Source organism: Meleagris gallopavo, chromosome 7 (genome assembly GCF_905368555.1).
Source record: "Meleagris gallopavo chromosome 7, MGAL_WU_HG_1.1, whole genome shotgun sequence".
NCBI lineage: Eukaryota > Metazoa > Chordata > Aves > Galliformes > Phasianidae > Meleagris > Meleagris gallopavo.
Window position 1 is genome coordinate 28,887,224 of NC_139410.1, and position 24,720 is coordinate 28,911,943.

Sequence of the window (24,720 nt, forward strand, 5' to 3'; positions counted from 1 at the left end):
AAAAAGAAGTTTGTCAAGAGCTTGACCTCAATGATTTGTTCTCTTCTCCGGAGAACAGTGGTTTTGAATTTTAAAGAAAGTATTGAAAAAATATCGATTGGAAACAGTGGGGGGGGGGGGGGGGGGGGAAAAGCCTTAGGCATCATTTTGTCATCTGGAAAATGCTTCTTCCACTGCCATGCCTGCATATCAGCCACTTTTCAAGCTCCTTGCTTTGTCAGGAGATGTTGAGCCTTATTAAAAAAAAAAAAAAAAAAAAACAGATCTAAATGCTGTCCCTTATGATTCTGACTCTGTGTTTATCTTTATTTACCTGATTTGTAAGAACTATAGCCCTGGACAAATAAGCTTTGAAACAGGGAGATATGTAGCTAATTAGGCCTGGTCCCTGGCTGCAGAATCAGGGCTCATTTCCCTCTGCATCACTGCACAGCATAAGTGGATAGCAGACTGATGGTAACTGAGCTCTGTCTGCACTGTGCCAAACCTATACACCCATGTCCGCTTTCAAACCTGGACAGAAGAAAGGCAGAAGGAAAGGTCATTTTCGTTATCTCCTTCACATTTGCTCTGTCTTGCCACATCAAGACCTAAAATCCCTACAAAAGCTATCAGCTCTATTCAACTATAAAATACTTCAAACAAATAAACTGTTATCCCTAAATTAGTTATATTTCACTGTACAGTCTTCCCTTCTTAAATTTGTCATCCATTTTCTATACATTACTAAATATGACATCACATTTTCAGCTGAAGAACAACTCCATATCTTATCTTGCATTTTTCACTCAAACAAAACTGCTCTCTGACTACATCATGGATCTAACCATATTTAACATTGCCTTTCCAAGATCATTTGAGAGAAATACATGTGATAAAGGTTTTGATTATTTTCCTGGCAGTTAATGTGCAACGTGAGGATCCCAAGGACAAGCAACAACTGCAACTCTTCACTGCCACAGAAAACCACAAGAGTAAAAGCTGAACAGAGGCAAAGGGAGACACTGCCTTTGAACAGCCTTTTCCCATTCAGCTTTCCAGCCTCTAAATTCCAAATGTTTAGCAAAATGTTTTGCATGGAAAGAAAAAGCAGATGGGAACAGCTTGAGATGCTAAGAGTGAAAGTAGAAGAATGAGAAAGATTCCACAACACATAAACAGAACAGTCTTCTCACCCTGCATTTGGCTTTTTTCTGCCTTTCCATACAAGCGATTAAAAAGGAAAGCAAAATTCAGATGAACAATAAATTCTCAGGTTTGATTTCCCAAGCCACTTTTTCGCACTGATGATTTTTAATTTTGCATTTTATTTGTGCGTTTCTACTAACAGACATGCTTGTTACATCTGCGAACCTTTAAGCTGGGTTCAGGTTTTCATCATCAGGAAGTATCTCTTTGTGTCAGCACTTTTTTATTTCTTACTTCATCGACTGAAAATTGTTGTTTTTACTGGTTAGGATGGATTCAGGATGTTTTTTTTTCTTACTATTCTGGAAGATTTAAACTGCTGCAACATTTAAATCAGTACCTTATTAGTGAACTTTCAAGAACGTGCCACACAGCAGGCACAAAGTTACCTGTGAGATAGTCCAGCCCACACATAGAAGAGAGGTTCTTTATCATCTAACACTTTATATGTTCTTCTTTCATACTTTCAATTGGATAATTTTAAGTGACATAATATGCTGGAGGTTGAATTGACTAGAGGAAATATAGCTTTTGCGGAGTTCACTTATTTCTTATTGGTATTTCCTTCAGATTTACACTTCCTTCTGCTTTAGGTTCTCATACTTCTGTTCTTCCCAGAAATGTTCATCTTCCCCACTCCTTTTCTAATTTTTGCTTAGTATTCCCTTTGCACATATTTAGGCTTTAAAATTTTTGTCATTCCTCCAGCATAACATAGTTTCAGGATTTCCAGAATGTCACTTTAAAGCTGGTGAAAATACTACTACCTAAGAAATTATACATCTCTCTAGATCTCCTACCTTGCTCTCTGTAAAAATTTTAACTTGATGGTATAACTAAGCCACACACTATTGCTATTCCAGTAGAAAATAATACCTCATTAGTAAAAATCACTGAATTTTACTTCCCCTTATTCCTCATCTTTGGCACAGCTAGCCACTAACTTCTATACTGAGTAATGATCTGATCAGTAGTATTTTTAGAGACATCCTACACAGAAAACCCTCACCTGATCGTCTGCAATATTCTTCATGGCATTTTGCATGTTGAAGCCTCCTGCATTTGGGCAAACACCAATAGCCACCATCAGGCCACAGTGACAGCAAGCCCTCCCCTCTGTCAGGCTTTCCCATCTCTACACATAGCAGTGCAGTGCATCAATAAACCCTATCCCATAAAAAACCCTCTCTGGAGAAGGTTATTTAACATTTAAAGGAGCATAAGAGAGAGAAGATAATGTTTCAGTGTTCATTATGACCTATTTAACAACATGTGTGGTTCATTAAAATGTCCACTGTTGCAAAAATTCTTAATATTTATTTGGTTATATAATATAATGTTGTTTAATGCATTCAGCATTATTCAATCTTTCATTAATCTCTTATACAAGACTCTTAAAATACAAGCATGTAAGCTACTCTTGCAATTAAACCTACAAAAGGAACTATAATTGCATTAAGATGCTGCACTGAGTTTCCCATCAAAAGAGGAAGGGATGTGTGGGGAAAAAAAAAAAAAAAATCAAAATAGAACTACTAACAAGGAGGGGTATTTATGAACAATGTTCTATATAACAGCACAAAATTGTTCCTGCTAAAAGCTCTTCGGACTAAAACTCTCATTCTCTGCCTTTGTCTGCAAAGCTTCTACAGAGTTTTCACAGCTGGGCCACCACAGCCTAATCATGATTCATGAGCCAAGGCTTCTGCTTTTCTCACCCTTCTAATGCCATCCACTAATTGGCAGGCAGCAAGAAGTAATCCTTTCCTCTCCATCCTTGTGTAAAAGATGGCCCGCAGTAACACAACAATATGATGCTCTAGGGTATGCTCCTAGCAAGCCACTGGGAGCAGGTTTGCAGTTCAGTAAGATTTGTTTGCTGCACACTGTAATGCAGTTTTCCCTGGAGTTTGAGAAGAGTTGTGGAAAGGCAGAGAAATCCAGTGAGAGAGCTGGTCAGGAATGACAGTTTTAGAAGTGTCCAAAACATACAGCTGGGTGAAACCTGTTAGGATGCAAGAATGTATTCTAGTTTCCAAGCTGAAAACAATAATACTTGCATTGTTGGGTATCGCACACAAATCAGAAGCTTCTTATTTGATTATTCAAAATATATCTCATCATCTAAAATGGAAAGCCTTAAGTAGTTGTGCTACATTCATTTCTGGCTAAGTGTTTGTTAGGGAGCATGCCTGGCATCTGAATATTTTGCATACATCCACCATTGTCACAGTTATTCTTTTTGTTAAGAGGAAGAAATGAAACAAAATTTCTAAAGGAGCCTTAAAACACACTTTGTAGAATCAGAGAATATTCTGAGTTGGAAGGGACTCATAGGAATCATTGAGTCCAGCTCCATCTGGAAAGAACCATAACAGAACACAGTCCCCTTTGTATTTTATTTTTTTTTTATTTTTGTTTTGGGTTGGAGGACTATAAAACTGATGAGGGAGGCAGATGTAGAAGCATCGCAGGGGGTCCAACAACAGCTCCAACAAGCAAAAGAAACCAAGGGGCCCTCCATACTCTCCCCCTTGCAGAATACCCAGGCCTCATAGCTAGGTTGAATACCCAGAATACCCAGGCCTCGTAGGTAGGTTGTGTGTGAATTGGCAACCTGCTCTTACTGGCTTTTTGACAGCAAAAGGTATAAATAAAATGCTTGTTAAACACTGAAATTGCTTAGCTAAATGTGGCATCATGTCATTTATTTTGGAACTGTAACATGCAATAAAGTATTGCTAAGTGCTAAATGACTGGTAAGCATGTCACTTATACTCATGGTGATAGGCAACTCAAATAGATGATGGAGAACATATTGTAATCACGTCTTGAGGCTGCATCACAAACATCAGGATGCCACATAGTGATTTATGTCCAGGCTTTTTTGGCTCTATCTAACAGAAGACTTGCCTAGCCTCCAGCTGTTAACATTCATATGCTGCTGGCTCAAAATAGCAACTATTTATTAGTTATTAACTGTTTCCTAGACAGCTTGAACAAGATCACTACACAAATACACACATACAGATGTGGTTTAGAAAACACATCTTTAAATTAAGACCTCCAGAGAATCTAACAGATATTTCTCACGCTTCAAAAGCAGTTCCCTTATATCACTGCTAGCCCCTTCTCCCTGCGCAAGGAGTTTATCACAGCACTTCTGCTTTCAATGGACATTACTAAGAAAATCCTGCCCCTTCTTTGGGCAACTTGAGCACACACAAACAGGATAGGGAATACAGACTAAAAACAAGCTAATAATTCCCATCTAAAGCTGACTGTTCCACAGTGGAAACCTTCTAACACAGAAGAAGGGAACTTGTATTGCCACTGCTTATGATGAATCTGCACAATACTATTCATTAAAATAAGACAGCTCTGCAGAGTTGTTAAACCAGCACTGTTCTAATTATGCACTGGTGATTTAATAGATGTGACAATGAGTGAGGAAAATGTTTGATTAACGAGCCAGGTGTCCGAACTGTGAATGTGGGGACAATGGACCTTAGAAGATAAGGCTTTCAGATATATAGCCTGGCTCTGTAACACAGAATGATAGAATAGAAAAGACGTATAAGATTATCAAGTACATCCCCAAGGATTCCCACCATGCCCACTAACCATGTCTCTCAGTACTACATCTACCCCTTCCTTAAATATCTCCAGAGAAGGTGACTCTACCACTACCCTGGGCAGTCTGGAATCTACTTTATTTAACACTGAAAGCTTTTCACTCCATACAGAGTAGAGCTTCAACAAGAACAACAACAAAGAAAAAAAAAAAAAAAAGAAAGAAAACCCCACACATCTTTATTTTACTCTATTCCATAGATAATCATTCAACAGTTGCTTGAACGGTAGCCATCTTGGATCAGTTTCCCATATTTAATGAAGTGTAGATATCTAATGTTGAGAGCTCTGTCAGTCTGCATGAGTTAAGGATGAATCAGCTCCATAAAAAAAACATGAGCAACTTTCTCACAAGATGAAATGCTCACAGTGTGAAGCAGTTTGTCCGTACTGATTCATCACTGATTGGCACGGCTGGTTTGGCATTATAGCCTGAATAGCTTCTCATGCTGGCACTACATCGTCGTGAGCCAAACACTTGCAGCCAAAAGAGTATGCATTCATTTGTGAGGAAACTCAAGAAGACTGTAATTAAATTTATCTTTAATAGTCAGAGATGTCCAAGTAACTGCTTGCATTTAGGTTACACACTGAAGGTATAGGCCTAACACAGTGAGTCCTCCATTTAGCCAGACAAGCACTCACAGATATACAGAATTAAGAGGGAAAACGTTTCTGCAATATTTCTTTGTTTGTGGTTCACAGAAATTCACCTTTTCACTCACTTTTCATCGTGCTTGTCAGTCTTTTTTGGGCTAGGATGTAAAGTGAGGCACACCCCAGCATATGGATGGGGGGCAGCTTACACAAAGGCAGCCTTATGCACACTCTGCCTTAATATACGACTTTCTCCTCCCTTTTCTTCATCTTTACATGGACCTGGGATATCAGGATCAAGTTCACTCTCCTGAACTTCTGCTCTCTTCTTTCCGGCTCAATGAGTTAAAAGGAAACTTCACTGGGGGTTTTATTTTGAAATGAAGAATTGGTATCAGCAAAGGCCAAAAGCACACCAGAAATAAAATCAGCCCTTGTCAAACACCACTGATTAAAAAAAAAAAAAAAAGTAATCTTTTTTGGTCTACAGGTGGAAAATACTTTACACAAGGGACAATACAGGGACAAGCAGTAGCAGTCAGTCATCCATATGGAGTACATGGGACTGGCAAGCAATGCATTCACGATGCAAAGTCCTGACAAACAGGAATTATAGGGTAGGATATAAGTGGTTATCACTGAGACTAACAGTACCAAGCCAAGCAAAAGAAAATGGAGACTAAGCATTATAACATTTCTTAGATATTACTGCTGCTCAGAAATATATTGAAGCTACTCATGTAGGTGATATTTATTGGTAAAGAGAATCCTCAGCCATCTATTTACCATTAAAGCAGTAAAGAATGCTTAAACTTGTGATTACCAGGAATAGGAAATATTTTTTTTTCTTTATCTACATAATTGCTTAAAGGATAATCTTCATATGATTTTTTGAACACTTTTCCCCATTTCTGATAACAGAAAGCTTTCAAATTTTGGGTAGAATTCCCTCATTTTATAAAATGTTACAGATCAGCTAGATCCACTAACATATATGTCAGGGACGACCCTTCAAATGACCTGAACAAAACATGGACTACAGCCAAAAACATATATACCAATAAATTATTTGGGTGTAGGTTGAATAAAATAACAAGCCAGAAACCATGCACTGACAGAAATGGATTATACTTTCCATTTATACATATCCTACTCTAGGTTACGAACATATATTCTGCAATCTTTAAATATTGTATTCTCTCACTGCTGTCACAGGAATAAAGTTAGCAGACTTCCAGCAAGAAATAAAACGTGTTACTTACAAAAGTTGTGTTTTCCAATAATAACGTAGTGGTATTTGTTTCTACATTCAGTTCAATAACATGTCCATTCCTATCTTTATACACCACTGCTGTATCTGCAACAACAACAAAGGCATTAACAATTAGCAAACACACAGAGTACACAATAAAACAGAGAAAACCAGCATACTGAAGTCATTTGAATATCTTAATTATGCAAACAAGACTGAGAGAAGAACTGCACACAGCATAATGCAGTGGATGATGTCCCTGCCCATGGCAGAAGGTGGAACTGGATGGTGTTTAAGTTTTTAAGTTCCCTTCCAACCTAAACCATTCTGTGATTCTATGTTCACCTGCCTCATGAGCTTAATGAGTTCATCCTCTACGGCATGTTCACTTCATTCAAAAACATGATTTTATTTAAAAGGAAACATTTTATGAGGTAAGAAACATACTCATTGGGATTGATGGGAATGAAGTAACATCCTAAACCACAAAACACTTTGACCTAGAAATCACTGTCACTATGTATACCAAAAGCTGTATACCAAAGGGAAGTTCTGCAAAAAACCTTTTTCTGGACACCATGTTCCCATATCTCCTCGGAAGTGCTCCTAAGGAAACCTCTGTACTATTTTATATCTCTAGCAATTCTGTTGATAAAGATATGTACAATATCTGCAGACAGTCTGTGATCTCTGTGGTGAGTGCAAGGCCACAGACTATCAGATCACCAGCTCAGTGGCATGCTAGAAAGAAGGATTAAAACAATATGTTTGTAAAACATAAAACACACTGTGTCATAAACTCCTGTATTTTTTTTCCCTTTTTTACAAATTACTTGAGAAGTTTACATAAGAAAAAAAAAATGCACCTGAGCTAAAGAAAAAAGATATGAATTAAAAAATTGTCATTCTTCCAAAAAAAAGGCTTTCTGCCTGATTCATAAAAATAGCTGCAATTATATAATAGATAATATACAATAAACTCATAAACCTTGATTTAAAAAAAAAACAGTTCCAAATTTATCACTGTTTCTGAAAAGAGATTCAGCACTGGCTAGTTCTGTGTTTTATTTAAAACTATTGTTAAAAAAAATTGTACTTAATCAAGCAGAACTATTTTTTTGTTAAATAAAAATGTGGAAAGTTCTAAATTAAGCCTAAAGAAAACACAGAAGAACTTTATTAATCCTCAGTAATGCCTAAGAATTTCATTACATTTATTTGAATTTTATGAAGAAGCAAGCAAATATGACTGGAGAAAAAGGTTATGCTATCATAAAAAGTATGCTTCACTTATTCAGAAAAAAATGTAGCTACATTTTAATTGACTGCACAGAAACTCCAGATATACAGCATTAGTGAATGTCCTCTGGTACATCCTGTAAAATTAATGAAACCTCATTTAAACAGCACACTAAGCTATTTCAGATTGTGGCTGGGAATTGGGATGGGGTGGATGGAATCTAGGACAGGATTTTCAGAGCTGCTGTTTAAGAAAAAAGATTACATATCTTAGGAAATGTGGATTTTTCTTTTTAATATTAAAATAAACATTAAAAAATAATTTGAAAGATAAGAGGCAGCACTTTGTAGAAAGTTATTTTGATTTCAGGTTACTAGCTACCATGGGACATTTAAATTTCTGCAACTTTTAGATTTTCATACATATATTTTCAGGTATGACAGCACTAAAAATTCCTTGAGGAACACATTTATAAGCAATATTAAAATACCATAAAAAAAAAAAAAAAAAACAAAAAAAACAACAACAACCAACAATTCTCTAGACAAAGAGCTGTACCCAGTCATGAACAAATCAGAGCATAAATAGATATAGTTCAGAAAAACTAAACATTCACCAACAATGATCCATGTTCATCTTCCGATGGTACAGTACACGGTGCATAGGTTAGCCTAATGCACTTCCCAGCCTGAACAACAATCATAGAATCATAGAATGGCCTGGGTTTAAAGGGCCACACTGATCATCTAGTTTCAACCCCCCCGCTATGTGCAGGGTCACCAACCAGCAGACCAGGCTGCCCAGAGCCACATCCAGCCTGGCCTTAAATGCCTCCAGGGATGGGCCATCCACAGCCTCCTTGGGCAACCTGTTCCAGTGCCTCACCACTCTCTGTGTGAAAAACTTCCTCCTAATTTATAACCTAAATCTCCCCTGCTGCTATTTTTTTATGGTTTAAAACCATTCCCGCTTGTCCTATCTCAACCCATGTAAACAACATCAGAATATAACTCCTTTCTAATCATCTAATCTTCCAGTTGTCCAACGTGCCATCAGCTCTTGTTCAACAGGATTTTTGTGTTTATTAATAAATCTTACCAAGATAATTTCACTCACATAAAGAAGTTGGCATTAAAGTTACTAACAGAACCAAGACTAAGTGGTTACTAGGACTCTTCTCACATAGTGTTAAACAGCATCTGGAACTTCAGATACTGTGAATGACGTAAATCAAGGTCTTTGCTCTCAATTCAGAATGATATTTTTATTATTAGTATTGAAAATTGACAGTCAGACTTCTTAAAAGGCAGATGTTAGTGGATGATAATTATACCTTTCAATGAACCTTGGCTTCCATCTCTATATTGGATTCAGTTGTTAACTCCTGAAGTGCATAAATTTAAAGGAATGTTTGCAAAATGCTTGGAGACTCTCAGATATAAAAAAAATCCATAAAAATATCATGCAAGTACTAAAAATAAATACAATCTTCAAAAGTAACCATATCAATTTATTTGGAAGTCTTATTCCAGTCAAAGCTTGCAGGGCACTTCTCAGGCTGGATAATGGGATAGTTGATGGCCACACAACATGATGATTTTTTCTACTGACAACCTAGACACAAATAAGAGCTGTAAACATATTTGCTTCTAATTTGTCTTTTAACCAGGGTCATAAAGTCTAGAGCAGAAAATAATACCTAGTCCTTAACAGTCTGCCCAAACTGATTGATTTATTATGTTGGTATCTCTGTGATAAAGAAGTTCAGAGATCCCCAGCACTTCTCAAAGTTGCTCAAAGGAGTAGAAACAAAGAATGCTTGATCTGTAATGAATTAAGAATAGTACCATGCAGAAAACAGAGCAGTGAGGAGCTGTATTATCTGAGGACATCACTAAAATAGAAAGCATACTGTCCTGAGCAAAGGAGAACGTGAGGAAGCCTCTAAGAACACCACATATTTTCAAGACACCTGCCCTAGGTGATGTACAGAAATAACGCGTTGAAAATGTCCCACATGTAATAGTTCTGCACTATTAAAAGGTGAAGAAAGATAACCAAGGATCTGTAAATAAATTAACTTGACATCAGTCCCCAGTAAAATAGCACAATAAATCCAGGATTCTTCCTACAAAATACAGGCTAGCAATATAATTCACACTTGATAGCATTTTATGGAGGTATAAATCTTGTCAAAAAATTTTTGACAGGACTGTTTGATAGAGGAAACTACTAAGAATCTGTATATTGGGTTTTCTTTAAAGCATTTGACTTCTTTTATGATATTGTGATTCCAAAGTTTACATTATACAGCATTAATGGAAAATACGTTAGGAGGACCAAAAATAGTATCACTAACAAAAATAACAAGAAAGACAGGCTACTCCTATCAGTGATCTATCTCCTTTAGTTAACAGTTTATATCTTCACGTCAAGAATTAGTTTAGTCTGATTGCAGATAAAAATATTAAAGGTTTATTTCAGATGGCTGCTATGATCACTTCTGGCTTGGAATCTGTGAATTTAACTACTGATTTTCTCATCCCCTTTTGCAATGAATCTGTGGGAATACAGGACCATCTGCACAATATAACTTCTGTTAGTAGCTTTGTGTTAAGACCATTTTAATAAAAGCTCAAGCCCTTGTGGTTGTCTTTCAGTTGACTGCCTATGGGATCAAGGCATATTTATTTTTTCATCCGATTCATAATTTGTCTCCTTTTTGTGCCTTCTACTCCACTTTCCTACAAGCTATCAAATATTGATTTCAGCTGCAGATGAGATGCTGGGTTGGTTAATGATTCAGCCTTATTCAGAGAATCCATGTGGGTGTACACCCGCTACAATGCTCATAGTCACAGCACGCAAATCCCCCCATCTCAGAAGAATAATTGTTCCAGACAAAACAGATTGCCTTCCTTCTCCTTTCCACTTCCTAACCTGCAGTGTGCAGATCAGTTTACCTGCAGGGTCCATTTGAGGATGATTTACCAAACTGATTCTCTTGTATGCAGGGGTTTCAATGCCTGTAAAAATCTTCTCTGTTTTTTTTTGCATCTATCACGTTTAAAGTTTTTCATCAGAACTGGAGTATCTAGTTTAACTAAATATCTAAATATCACAAAATACAAAACATGTTTTATTTAATCAGCAGCATGAGTCCCATCTTAGCTAATTCTATAACTTCTTTACCCTCATTTATTGAATTGACAACACAACCTAAAAGCTACAGGTTTGCAACACTTTCCCAACTAGCATCATACAAGTTCACATTAACTAAAATAAATTATTCTTCATTTCTAATGAATAATTCTGTTATTTGGAGGAAAAAAAAACAGACTAAAATCCTGAATTAATCTATCATCATTGAAAATCAAACCCTGAATTAAGCCAACAGAAGGATTTGGCACAGGGCCTATGTGGCCTTTAACAAATTTAGCTTTCTGAAAACAGAATATTGAACCGTGGTGGTTTATTTGATGAGTATAGGCTTTCATTTCACATGTCATTGAACTTAAGCAACTCTTCTTGTAATCTAAATTACAGACAAGGCTGAAAGGGCAAGGTCTCATATACTTGAAACTATCAGATATTAAGGTAATAGAACAGTATTAAGACTGTAACTAACATTTCAAAAGTAAAGAAAAGAGATGGAAATGCACATCACAAATATTGAAGATATGGTCTATAATACCTAATAAGGAAATTTCAGGGCAGTATTTTGAAATTGCTGGTAGTGTTACACCGAAAATTGCAAAAGCTTATTTTTCTGCTGAAGGTGCTGAGTTTCTGTTTTTAAATCATGTTATACACTGCAGCACAAAACAGCCTATCACTCCTCTTTTTTCTTATATTTTACCTTTTCTTGAAATAGAAAAAGGTTGTTACTTTGCTGTCAACACATATGCCAATCAGCCTTTGCTGTACACAGTATTATTAGAACTGCAGATGGTATTTCATTAAATTGATTATAGAAAATGTCATGCTAATTAAAATAGAGAAAGCTTTCTGATTTAATGAACAGGAGGTGCTAGACAAATCTTTTTCTAATTAAGTGCTAATTAAATAAAATAGTTGTTTACAAAGATATTACAGATACAGATGAAATTCCAATATGCCACACAAATCACATGTCAGCTGAACACTTCTTTTCTAAAAGTTTAGTTTCCTGTTAGTGCTGCTTTGAGGAAAACATTTATTTCACAGTAGTCTTATAATGTAAAACATCACCTGTCTTGAGAATTAATCTGTCATTACATAGAAAATACCCTATTCAAAATGGTTTGCAGTGTTACAGACACAGGTAATTCCTGTACTTCCTGACTTCCACGGGCCTTCTACTTCTCACTTCCTTATAATCCAAAACTAGGTGATCTTCTAGCACAGTAGTTACAGAAGTGGAAGCAGCAGAGGTAGAGTAGCATCCCTCCAGACACAACCAAATTAGCTCTGCTGAGAAGGTCAGCTTCCCAGTTACTGCATTTCTTTTAATGTGAAGACAAATACTGATGGATTCAGCAATCTATTCAAAAAAATACTGATTTTTTTTTTTATTACACTTTACTGTATATTGTAAATTTGTGTAGAAAGGGCCAACGAGCACAACGTGGGAGTGCAGCAATTTGCATAAAACTCCAGAATAAAGCAACCAGCCATTTGGATGGGCCAGGACAGTTAAAATCTCCATCCTTTACCAGTGTCTCTTCTTTTCCTTATTTTCATACAATCACAGAATTATCTGAGTTGGAAAAGATCTTTAAAGGTCATCTGGTCCAACCCCCCTGCAATGAACAGGGACACCTACAGATCCATCAGGTGATCACAGACTGATCTAGCCCAATCTTGAATGTCTCCATTAATTAAGGGACATCAGCACCTCTTTGAGCAAGCTCTTCCAGTGTCTCACCACCCTTATCATAAATATGCTTTCCTTACATCCAAACTAAATCCCCCCTCTTTTAGTTGGAAACAATTTCTCTTTGTCCTATCACAACAGATTATGCTAAAGAGTCTGTCTCCTTCTTTCTTATAGTTCCCCTTTACATAGTGAAAGTAGACAGACAGATACTGTGAAATGCATGCAATCACAGAGCATAGCTCTGTTCCAGAGACTTTACTGGGGCTCAGCCCACACACATGCTATGAAACCCTAGTGTTCTGTTAGCTTAGCTGTCACAACAAAACTAAGCCACCATATCCAGATTTCTGAAAAATATACATTTCTCTTCTATGCACTGCCACAATAACACAAAGCCATTGCAAGTTGGAAATTTCCAAGTTTTACCTGAAGTTTACCAATTTATTTACTGGTAACATAATAAATCTTATTGTCATCTGTGGCAAAGAGCAGAAGGAGCTATCTCTTCTGTAGTACTGCTGGATAGCATAAAACATATTTCTGCTTTTTCTCCTGGATGAAAAAATTTTCCTACAGTTCTCTCCTGCTTCCCTGGGACACAGTTTAGGGTTGAGTGCAGCAGCTCTACTCAGATCTACTTGCTCAGGCTTCCCAAATCCAGGCTGCTCCAGTAGAGTCTTTCTCATTTTCTCTATTTCAAGGGCACTCTTGGAATGCCACAGCTACAGCTAAGTTCCAACTTTCTGAAATGGGCAGTTCACCATGCAGATTGCCATCTGGCTCTCACATTATTTAAGGAGATAATAACAAAAAGTTGAAAGAAAACAGGAGCTATGCCATAACTCATCTCCTATCATAAGTGATAAAAGTTTAGGAAATAATTGGGCAAAGCACTACAAAGGAAATGAATGAAAATAAATGAAAATGCAAAGATCTAATTGTGTGCTACTACAAATGGGAAGCAATTATCTAACTCAAACAGCAATCAGTTTTTGGACAAAAGCATGAGATTTGACTATTTCTATCATTCCTCCTCATCCTTTCAACAATGAGCTTCTTTTAATGCAGAAATTTTCAGCTGTATATGTCATTACTGCAAGGAAAACGTTAGGGACACCCATTTCCCACCACAGAAGAAAACACCAAATGTGATTTCATGGTGTTAAAAGCTAGAGTAATAGACTTGAGTCTATTAGTCCATTCCAGTTTGTTTGAAATGCAATTAACAGTAAATCAGAATCAAGAGCAATAGCTAGGGGATGTGACAGTAATTGAGACAAAGAGCTATTTAGTGGCTACATCGTGCCTTTTGCGCTGTGCAGTGCAGGCAAAGCAAACCAGGTTGACTTCTGGGTCCACTACAGCACTTTTATTTTGCTGTTCTCCCTGCAAAGAGTAAATAAAGACTTCAAATCAGAAAAGCTGCTGTTAAGGACGCAAAATACTTCACAGGTGTAAAATAAAGAAAGTTAAAGCCACACTTTGTTTTTCCCCTCCTCTGACACTCTTTCACTGTCACCACACAACAGATAGTACCATTTCATCAGTACGGAGCAGTCCATCTTCTCCTAAGCATCACACAAAGCTGCTCAGATTCCCCAACTCTTTGAAAACATTTTCGTTCAGGAATAAAAAAGGTGATCTCCGGTTGCTATCTTGCATTGTACCAAGGCTCATTACTGAACCAGCTTGGCAACACACTCACTCAGCTGCTGTCCAAATAATTTACATGTCCCTGGACTATTAAGAAAATCAAGGATCAATTTGTCAGCCTCAGTCACAGCTTACCCCAGGCTCTTCCCCAGAGAGATAATCAGGTATCTCAGTACAGCAGCACTTCTCTGACAGCCTCGGGAGCTGACCCTTCTACTGAGAGTACTGAGAGGACAAGTCAGATGGGACAGGAACAGATCTCCCTTGGAGGAAGCAGCGCAGTCCAGGTCAGGCTTCACACAGATTACAACTTGGCAGGGCTGCATTTTGGATAATAAACAATGATTTCAAGGTAGGAAGATTTATACGCTTCTCTGCTTCTGTATAATTACAGTTCTCAAGTAAAGCTGGGCATTTCAACCTGCAACAGAAATGTGAATTTCCCATGCCTCTGAAACACTCCTGACAGTTCAGCATTGCTCCTACTGTGGTGCTCTATGTGTGACTGGAACTTCATAGGCAAACCCAAGAAGTGAGACAATTAAAATCCAGTGACTATATCTCTAACACAGTAGAAGATGAGTCTCAGCAGCAGGCACAAGGCTGCAGTTTGCTCAGCCCCACTTGCCCCCATGAACATGCCTCAGTGAGCTGATCCATGAAAACTGTGCCAACTCCAGTAAAAGATGAAGTAAGCTTCATATTGAAGAGATCATAATCAAAATAGAGGATACAGAGCATAATCATTATGCAAGGTAACCTCTCAACAATGTGTGAAAGCAAAGATAGTCTAGAGCCAGATTATTTGCCAATGCAAAAACTTAAAGATGGCTTTGTGGAAAGCATTCATAGGTATACATAAGTATTCATAGACTCTTAAAAGGAGAAATAAATACATCTACATAATCAAATCAGCTTTTGATTCAGAACTACCTACTCTTTATTAACATATTTTGACTCCATCTTTGGCCAATGAAATCAGAGGACAATACATAATGTCTCAAAACAAAAATTTATAGCATCTCATTAAATACTAATTTTAGAACTATAATGGTGGCAAATAACATTCCAGTTTGGTCCTCCATTTTCCTTAATTTTTAATGACTATTCACTTCTTCAGAATAAGCCTTCTACTGTAATGAAAACAGCAGCGAACAAATGTACTGCTCCTGTATTCGCTACCACACAAAAATTGCCTCATTAGCCATTACACAAGCAAACCTTCCCCGGTGAATGGGCTGATCATCACAAACCTTGAGCCACGGTCAGTACAGGGAGAGAATAATCTAAGAACAAAAATAATATTTATTGCCTATTGGACTGCCTCATAATATTTAACAACTAGGAAAATATTTAATTCCACCCAGTCTAATTTGAATGACTCTCTAATGCTTTTTCCATGACTGGTGCACCACAGAGTACATGCTCATTCACAAATGGTACTGAATCTGGCCCACAGTAAAACCAAAAAATGATTTTTTGAAAATTGCTTTAGATTTATTTAATAATATTAGAAATATTAATGCTTATTCATCAACAAAAATATAAATTGTTCCAAAATATACACCTGCTCTCTTCCATTTTGTGGAATATAATGCAACATAAATGATTTTAATACATTTTTGTCACTGTGGCTGAAGGCATAAAAAAATCAGCAGGATTTTAGTCCATTTAATCTAAGCTCTTTTCAGCAAAATTTCTACCACGTTGCTTCAATTTCACTGCATGAAAGTCAACATCTTTGCAAGAGTTAAGATATCGCTGTTAACATCCAGACTGTACTGGAGGTAATGAGAGTTTTGCTTCACAGCACAATGGACACAGAATTTAGTTGCAGGTAAATGTCACTGAACGATGTAATGAAAGGACTTGCCTTTACAACCACCAAAAGACAAACAAAATATTCCAATCTATTAAAATAAACAAAGGTAGGCAATTTTCTGTTCACACAATTATTCAATGTGCAAACAGCAGGTGTGTCATTCTGATTTATGACAATAACATGTTGATTCAATGGAGATCATCAGTACTTGAGATCATGCAACCAGAAATACATAAACCATATCAGAGTGCTTTTTCCTGATTTCATTTAAACCTTTTTTTGTGAACTTAAGATAGTTATTTATACATTTTTTCTTTTCTACTGAACAGTCGCCTGGACTTTGAACTGGAATTTGATGTTCAAAAGTTACACAAGCCATTAAAATTTTTGCCCAGAAATAATAAATCCTGTGTATCTCAATTTGATTTATGAAATGCAAGCATTTAAGAGGTTTTGTTTTCATATATGTTCATTACTTGCATTATTTACCACACTACCAGAGTTCTCAGGAAATAATCATGCTCCCTAATTTGAAAATTAAATGCTGAGAGTTTAGACCTCTAATCAACACAGATATAAAAACAGAGATTTGGCACTAACATTTGAAAACATTGGCAGAACTTCCTTTGGCATTCAGTTCTTGCAGATGTCATTGTCTGGACTGGACATGTACAAGACACATGAAACAGGAATTAGGCAAGCAGTTCTAGTGCAAGATCACCAGGACAGTGCTTATCTTGATTCAGCAGGTTCTCATCCCACGTGGCACACTCAGAGCACACTCCATAGAAGTAGAAGCAGGACTAGATGATAAAATGTCCCAGGAAACTGTCTTATCTCCAGGATGCAAACAGAAAACACAGTCCTACAGCTCAAACTCACCCAAGCCACCTTTCTGATACAGGTAATCAACTCCTCATAGCAGCTTGGAAAGAATTCTGATGTACTGTGGAACAGTCATCAGAATATTTTATGTGGCTCAAAGATGAAGTTTTGTTCCAAAGGGAAAGAGATAAGGCGTTAAGTTTCTATCTTAAAACTATCTTCATGTGCTTTATTTTACTTCCTTCAAAATTACAAAGGTGATATGTTAGCTGGGGACATTCTGTGTAGCTAATCTAGGCAATTAATTTAAAATAAAATTTAGCTGAACAGAAGTATTACAAGAAGAAAATCAAGGAAAGGTTGAACAATGGCATTCCCTTGGCAAGGCAGCAACTGTTCTTTAATAGCATGAACATCTGGAGGCAATTAGACTGCATGTTACCCACAGGGGGAGGAGCACCATGCTGCTCCAGGTGTGGTGTGCAAGCAAAACAACAGAACTTTTTTTCAGACTTTAGTCATAGATTAGCTTCAAAGAATAAATATTTAAATTATGGTTCCAAATTTATTCTACTGATTATTCCAGGGAATTAGACTGCTTAGCTGCTCCTGATCAGATAATTAAGGCAAGTCGCCTTTTATTTTACATTTGAATTACTTTCAGATTAACATTATTACCAACCAGAACTATTAGTCCTGGTTTTCCCTAAGAAAAAGTAGATACCCCATCACTGCATCACTGAAATACTAACTCCATTAGTAAATGTATACTTGTCAAAAACAGCTTTAGATCTATAATAATTAAACGGAACCAGAATAAGCACCGTTACGTCATGCAGAAACCCTTAACTGAAGCATCCTTATTTCTTCTCCTCTACGCCACTATCAAGGGCATACTGCAAGACACATAAAAATGGCTGATCCACAAATATTAATAGAAGCAAAATTAGATGTTGTGCCTTTGGCAGAATTTGTGTATTTTCAGACACAAATCCTTTCCTTGGGAAGAAGATTAAATACTTTAACTAAAAGAGATCTTCAATTGCTTCATGTTTCTTTCATCATCTTTATGAAACATTTTTCTGATGATGACTTTATGAAGCAGATTTTCTACTATTATTTTCACTTTGCACGCAGCTAAAAACCTCCATGCACCAAATGCATGCAAGACAGACAAGCTTTCCCAAATGCAGACCACGTTTAGTCTTTATTCTGTTTTAACTTTACTCTAGTTTAAAGGTTGAAATTGAAGTCACTGCAGGGAAGCTACTTAGAACTTCCACACAGTCATCTGCAGTACATGAAGCAGAATTTGTCTTCCAGACAGTGTAGTCCAACTACATAAAAGCTGGACAGAAAAAGCTGATTTAAGTACAGGGAATTGCATTCATTACTCACAGTCAATTCAGAGATTCTAGGCAAAAAGAGCCTGTTACAGACTTCTGAATTCTTTCAGAGCCTACATTATAGAATTTTGATCTACAGTTCCTGCATCAATACTACAATTTCCTGTTGGTTTTCCTTTATGAGCAGCATAAAGACATAATTTAAACGCTAATGCAGATGTGCGGTATACAACATGAGCTGACAAAGGAGAAAAATAAAACCTATCATGACACCATGATCATCTTACCCAAGACTTTTAACTATAATAACATGTGGGGGGAAGCTATAAATAAAAGAAATTAATTTGATTTTACAGTGTAACGTGAAACACTTTAAGTCAATGCAGGAAGCCAGAGTCCTGCTTTCTTTCATCCTATTCCAGCACTTCCATTGCCTGAACCCATTTGTGTCACCAAAACAATTCACTACTGGGGTAACAAAAATTGCATCTAAACATATCCATCATACTGCAAACACACCTGTGGGAACTGGCCCCACAGTACCAGTTAAATTACTCTTGCTTCAGCACTTGTCATTCAGACCTTAGCAAACAGCTTCAGCTACCTTCTCCTCACTCATTACAGCTCCATTTAATGACACTGAATTTTTCAGTAATAAACTTGGAAATCCAAGTTCTTACAAATGGTCCATAATGACTCTGAAAACCTATTTTGTACTTAGGCCACTGGAAGACGTAAATAACAATGATGTATCTAGAAACAAGTCACACAATCTCTATTGATCAATGTACATATAAATTTCTATGCCCTGCACAATGCCAAAATGGAGTTTCCCTTTCTTCACCATGGGAGACAACAGTTGCTACATTTGAGAACGAATATCTTCTTTCAAGTGTATGCTTAGTCTGGGCCAACACTGCCTAGCCTGGTATTAGATAATCTAAGGAAGGCATTCCACTCTTCTTATTCAACAATAGAGCAGAGGAAGAAAGCTTCCAATCTAATCAGTGTGAAATACCAGCACTAGCAATCATTGCATAGTAAAGATGATACTTCTCTTTTTTTTTCCACCAGGCTTGATTCTATTTACATCAGGCTCTTTTCCAGTTAAACTGAAGGCTGACAGTTAAATGGGTTAACATAGTTTCTTGAGTCAGCTACTTGAAAAAAAATTCAAGAGTAATTCATGCAGTCAAGAGACCAGACAATGATGTTGAAAGGGACAGTTAAAGTCACAAAGACTGACCTCCTACACACTCTGCTATTAATGAAATATTATCAAAAGCCAGAAAATCTTCTAAAAGTACAGTAACAAGCAAAAAGACAGGTATATGCAAAACAGGGAGTACCTTAGAGAAATGTGTTCGACAGTAATAAAAGATGTACATGTTTCAGTAACTCAGCACCTCATGAACACTATGAAGTATTGGCAGATTTGATCTTGTTTAGAGAATATCACACGAACTCATTAAAGATGACAGAGAAACGAACATGGAAAAATTTAAGTCCACACTTATTAGATATATTAATAAAAAAAGAATTCATGGTTTTAAATGTATTTTAATTTACTTAATTTCTTTAATCATTGGAAATAAGTGAACTACAATCATATTAAAAAATAAAAAACAAAGAAACAACTTATGGACAGTCCCTATCCAAAATAGAGAATCAGCAGTTATGTCACTTTATACAATCTTAGAGTAACAGATGAAAAGGAGATGCCCCTATACTGAAGGGCATTAAATGCACAAAGTGCATTTCCAAATACGCCACATCACGGTGGAAAGTATTTTTGAGGGAAAGCAATAGATATATGCTTTTATTTTTATGCAGACTGGAAGAGACTGGGGGACTATGCTGAAGAAAATTAGCATTGCCTGTTTCAGAATTAGAATAGACATTTGCAATCTAGATCCAAAAAAAAAAAAAAAACAGCTTGGTATTTACTCACTCACCTATATAAAATGGCAGAATTCATGCTTATATCTGGTTGTAAAGTTCACAGTGAATTCCTTAAACAAATCTTTTCCCTTCACAGGAATTACTAATACTTAGAAGGAGTTTTCTGCCCATTACTGAAGAGATGGGTTTAGCTCACCAGCTGGCCATTTCTCTACTTGTGAGGTACAGAAATTGAAAATATTTCAGTAAAACGTAATGCTTAAATTTTGCATTCAGTCAACATTAAGAGTTACTGCTATTCACGGCTGATTCATGCCAGTAAGGTTTAAGTGTTACAGGATACTCACAGACAGCAAATAGAAGGCACTGAAGTAAAAATTCAGTTCACTCAATTCAAAAGCAAATACATACTTACAGGCAAACATTTCACAGTCTCTTCAAATCTAAAGGAGATAAAAAGAGCTGACAAACCTTTCCTTTCTCATATTGCTATTTTTCAATAAATGGAAAAGATATCTCCTAGACTCTCCTACTTTTCGGGAGTGATCCTGGAACAGATTCCAGCAAACCTTCCACAACGATGAAGGTGTTGGAGTCTGCATGCAAAATCAAGGGCTTAGGCATAAACCCATTACAGTGGGGTGCTGCACAAGGACAGCATTTGTTTGTGCAATATAAATAAATGCTGGGAGAATAGCATTCCCTCCTGAATCAGGTAGCAGTTGCTTTGATAGAATTACGGCACCAAATGCCATGAAGGAAAGGATGATGATTTCTGTGCTGCTGCAGCTAGAAAACAAAACTGTGCATTTCCTGCAGATGCAACAAAACATCAGTTGTGGGGCTTTTATTACTGGCTTTGGGTAACCTCGCAATGACTTTAAACTCCTTATTTTCTATATGCAGTACTTTGTGTAGTGATACATATAACGTCTCCATTTTATTTTTGGCCTTTAAAGATAACACGCAAATGAAATTGTTGTACATAATATGGCCATACAGAACTCTTATTAAATAAGGCCACTGGGAGGGTCGCAAAACATGTCATCACTTACTGTCTTGTTCTTAACTGCAGTTTGAATATCTTAGCACAGATTACCCCAGTAGTCATGTACATTGCCAGCACAGGCTCCAAATATTTAAGTAAAAGGCCGAGAGGTTGATATAAACATGTTTGAGACAGAATACTACACCCAGCTTAACTAAGTACCCATGTCAACAATCCTGGCAGGTAACAGTGGTAGTCCAAGAAAGACAAAATAGGTGCTGTAGGCTTGAAATTCAGTTTGGCATTCTGAAACGCTGAGAACATTATCTGAACCCTTCTGGTAATCCACAGTAGTTTTACTCTCTGTAGACTGTATGCTGTAATTTGCATATCATTCATTATACTAGCCTGTAATATTTCCCTTAATGAGAAGAAATATCTTTATGACATATAGAGCAGATATACTGTTATCACTTCTTCCTCAGGTCTGAAAAGGATATTAGCACTGACTATAACAAGAGCAATTCCATTATAATGTACTTCAAACTCCCATTTTTATTTTTAATGATGCCCTGAAAAATAGAGAAGATAACAGACTTTTCCCTGCACTTAGACTGATGACTAAAGATTTCTGAACCTTCAGCTTCCACCAGTATTCACCATAAGGTTGAAGACAAGGGTCTGGAAGAACTGCAGAAAAGGTGTAATGGTAACTAACTAAAAGGTGAAAGAAAAAAAATAAAAGTGTTCCATCAAATTTACAGAGTTGAGAATCTTCTTAAATTTCACCATAGGATTACTTTGTAGTCCTGAAGAAAAGTTTTTTAATACTAGAGGCACCGTAGTGAACCATATTTACAGTTTGATCATTAAGGGAGTATTCTGCATACAGGAAAGAGGAAGAAAATCAGCATTTAAACTAGCTTTTTGAAAATATAATACATTGAGATACTTGCTTCAACTGGAGCTTGAAATGTTTTAATAGCAGCTCTGTCTTCTGACACAGCAGGGAGGACTTGCCGAGCAGGAAATTTAGGGTCAAAAGCCCTCACCGCAAATTTCAACAAACAGCACTAACATGCAGAAAGGAGAAAGCTTCTCTCTTAATTTTTAAGTAGGTTGGTCTTAAGGTTTCAAATGTAGTGATTTGAAAAAATTTAAAAAGTGTTTACCACATCTCTAACAGATGCTCCAAACAGTGCAAGATAAAGAAACTGTCTCCTTTGCTGTTTCGTGAATTGTCCCTGGAAACCTCTGTATAGCGACTTCTGCTACTTGCATATTTCTGTTACAGCTCCCCCTGTAAAGGTGACTATAAACTCTTGCTGATCTGGATGATTAAAAGCCTCTTGCTCTGGAAACAAGTCCGAAGAAGAACTGTTTAAGCATGGAGAATGGGGAGCAAATCTTTTTCATTACTCTTAACTGCCCTCATGAGACTTGGCAAAATAATGTTATCGGCAGAAATCATTTACTGTTAGGATTTTTTTTTTCATTCTCAACAACAACAGGTCACTTTTTTCGCATCCCTCTTCCTTTCAAAGATAACCCACCTTGATTGTTTCATACTGACACTGAATGGAGAGATCTTGGCCATAAAGTAGAGAAACCCTATCTGACAGAAAAATCTACTTTTTTGTTTTGTTTTTTTTTCTTCACATGTATAATTTCCAGCACAAAGAAGTCAGATTGTTTATCAGCTACCAGAGTCAAACTTGTACTACAGGTAGGTAATTCATCAAATATCTATCAACAAATCTTGTCTATTTATTTTTGTTCATGTTGTATCTATATTTGCAAAGGACAGAACTTCTGAGAAATCTATCTTATCACATCTTTTACAAGTAAATGCAATACGAAAAAATGCCACATAATTATATCTGTATGTCTTTCATTGGATGACTGTTCTGAAATTAAATAGATTCAAATGTTTTATTCAGTGTGCTTCTTTTTTATATACACTATAGGCCTACAAGCAAGAATAAGGACATTACTGTAATCCATCCTACCTCTGCCTCCCAGGGTAAACATCAGTCTCTTCTTTGATCAGTGAGGAGAACTCTTACTAGAAATTGAGAGATTTTGATATTTCTAGCGTTTATCTTCTTCTCAAATCCAGCTACAATTTGTTCTTTATTTTTCTCTTTTATTTTCAAACTTCCTTAAAAATATTATGACAAAAAGGCCATTCTTCACATAAGTGAAACATTTTGACTCCAAGTCGTTCAAACAAACTTTATAAAGTAAGCTATCACCCTAGCCAGGAGGACTCATAGGCTCATGGGTGAAAGCAGGCACTGACAGGAGCTTTGCAGGCACAGGGGCCAAAGCAGAGTCTTCAGAAGTGCATACAGAGATGCATACAGAGACCTCAGTGGCAGATGACTCAGCCTCATGGCCCCTCAATTGCATGTCTTAATAAGAAAAAAACAAAGTCTGTTGGTACATATCTGAACAAACAGCTTTCATGGAGTGAGCACTGACATAAAAGGAGAAAGCCCATCTGCCCCATGTGATAGCACATCAAGTGTCTGCACCAAGTTTTCAGAAAAACTCTTTATTTTTCCTTTTATTCTTACACCAATATAGCTCTCAAGACTTCAAAACTGCTTAATATTTTCCAAGGAGATTATTAAAAGCTCACATTTGAACTTCACCAAATCAGCAGTAACTGATGCATTACTAACTGTGAACGTGTAGATATTCATACATATGAAAACAAATTTCCAATCATATTAAACAGTATTATTCATAAATCTCCTGACTAATAAACATAGCAGTTCACTTTTTTTTTAATATTAGTGGTCAAAGACTACACTGTAATATTTTCTCATGTCAGACTGCGCCTATATACAACAATTGCTGTGGTATGAATGTGGCTCTAAAAGCCTATGCTGTATCCTGTATAGATCAATGGAAAGACTTTTTTTGTTCTCATTTGAAGATGTGAGCCAAGTCTCATTACTAAAATATTTGACCACATCTATTAAATAATTATTAATGTAGTCAAGATGTCATTTACAAGAAAAAGGAGTGCCAAAAGTTCTAAAACTTGATTGTCCTGGGTGTACGTTGGTCTTCAGCCACATGCAGCATAAGCTCAGGAATGGCTTAATAAAGGGAAGACTGTTGAGACAAACAGAATCATCAAATCATAACGCTGGAAAAGACTTCTACAATAATCAGCCCATCACCCATCATGCCCACTAATTGTGTCCCTCAATGCCACTACTCCACGGTTTCTGAACACCTCCAGGGACTGTGACTTCACCACTTCATGGGCAGCCTGTGCATCACCACTCTTTCTGAAAATAAGCTCTTTGTAATCTCCAACTTGAGCTTCCCCAGCAAAACTTAAGGCCATTACCTCTCACCCTATCGCTTACTAGTTTTCCATTGCTACTGCAAAAGATGAG

The 24,720-nt window shown here is 36.8% G+C and overlaps 1 protein-coding gene across 1 annotated transcript in view; it reads right to left on the reverse strand.

Annotated features, from left to right (window-relative positions):
• Positions 1-24,720, reverse strand: part of DPP10 (dipeptidyl peptidase like 10) — a 188,674-nt gene that overhangs the window by 85,893 nt on the left and 78,061 nt on the right. The window contains exon 4 of the mRNA XM_085228156.1: positions 6,681-6,775. Within this exon, the coding sequence (XP_085084282.1) occupies positions 6,681-6,775 (95 nt within the window). The remainder of the gene's footprint in view (positions 1-6,680; positions 6,776-24,720) is intronic.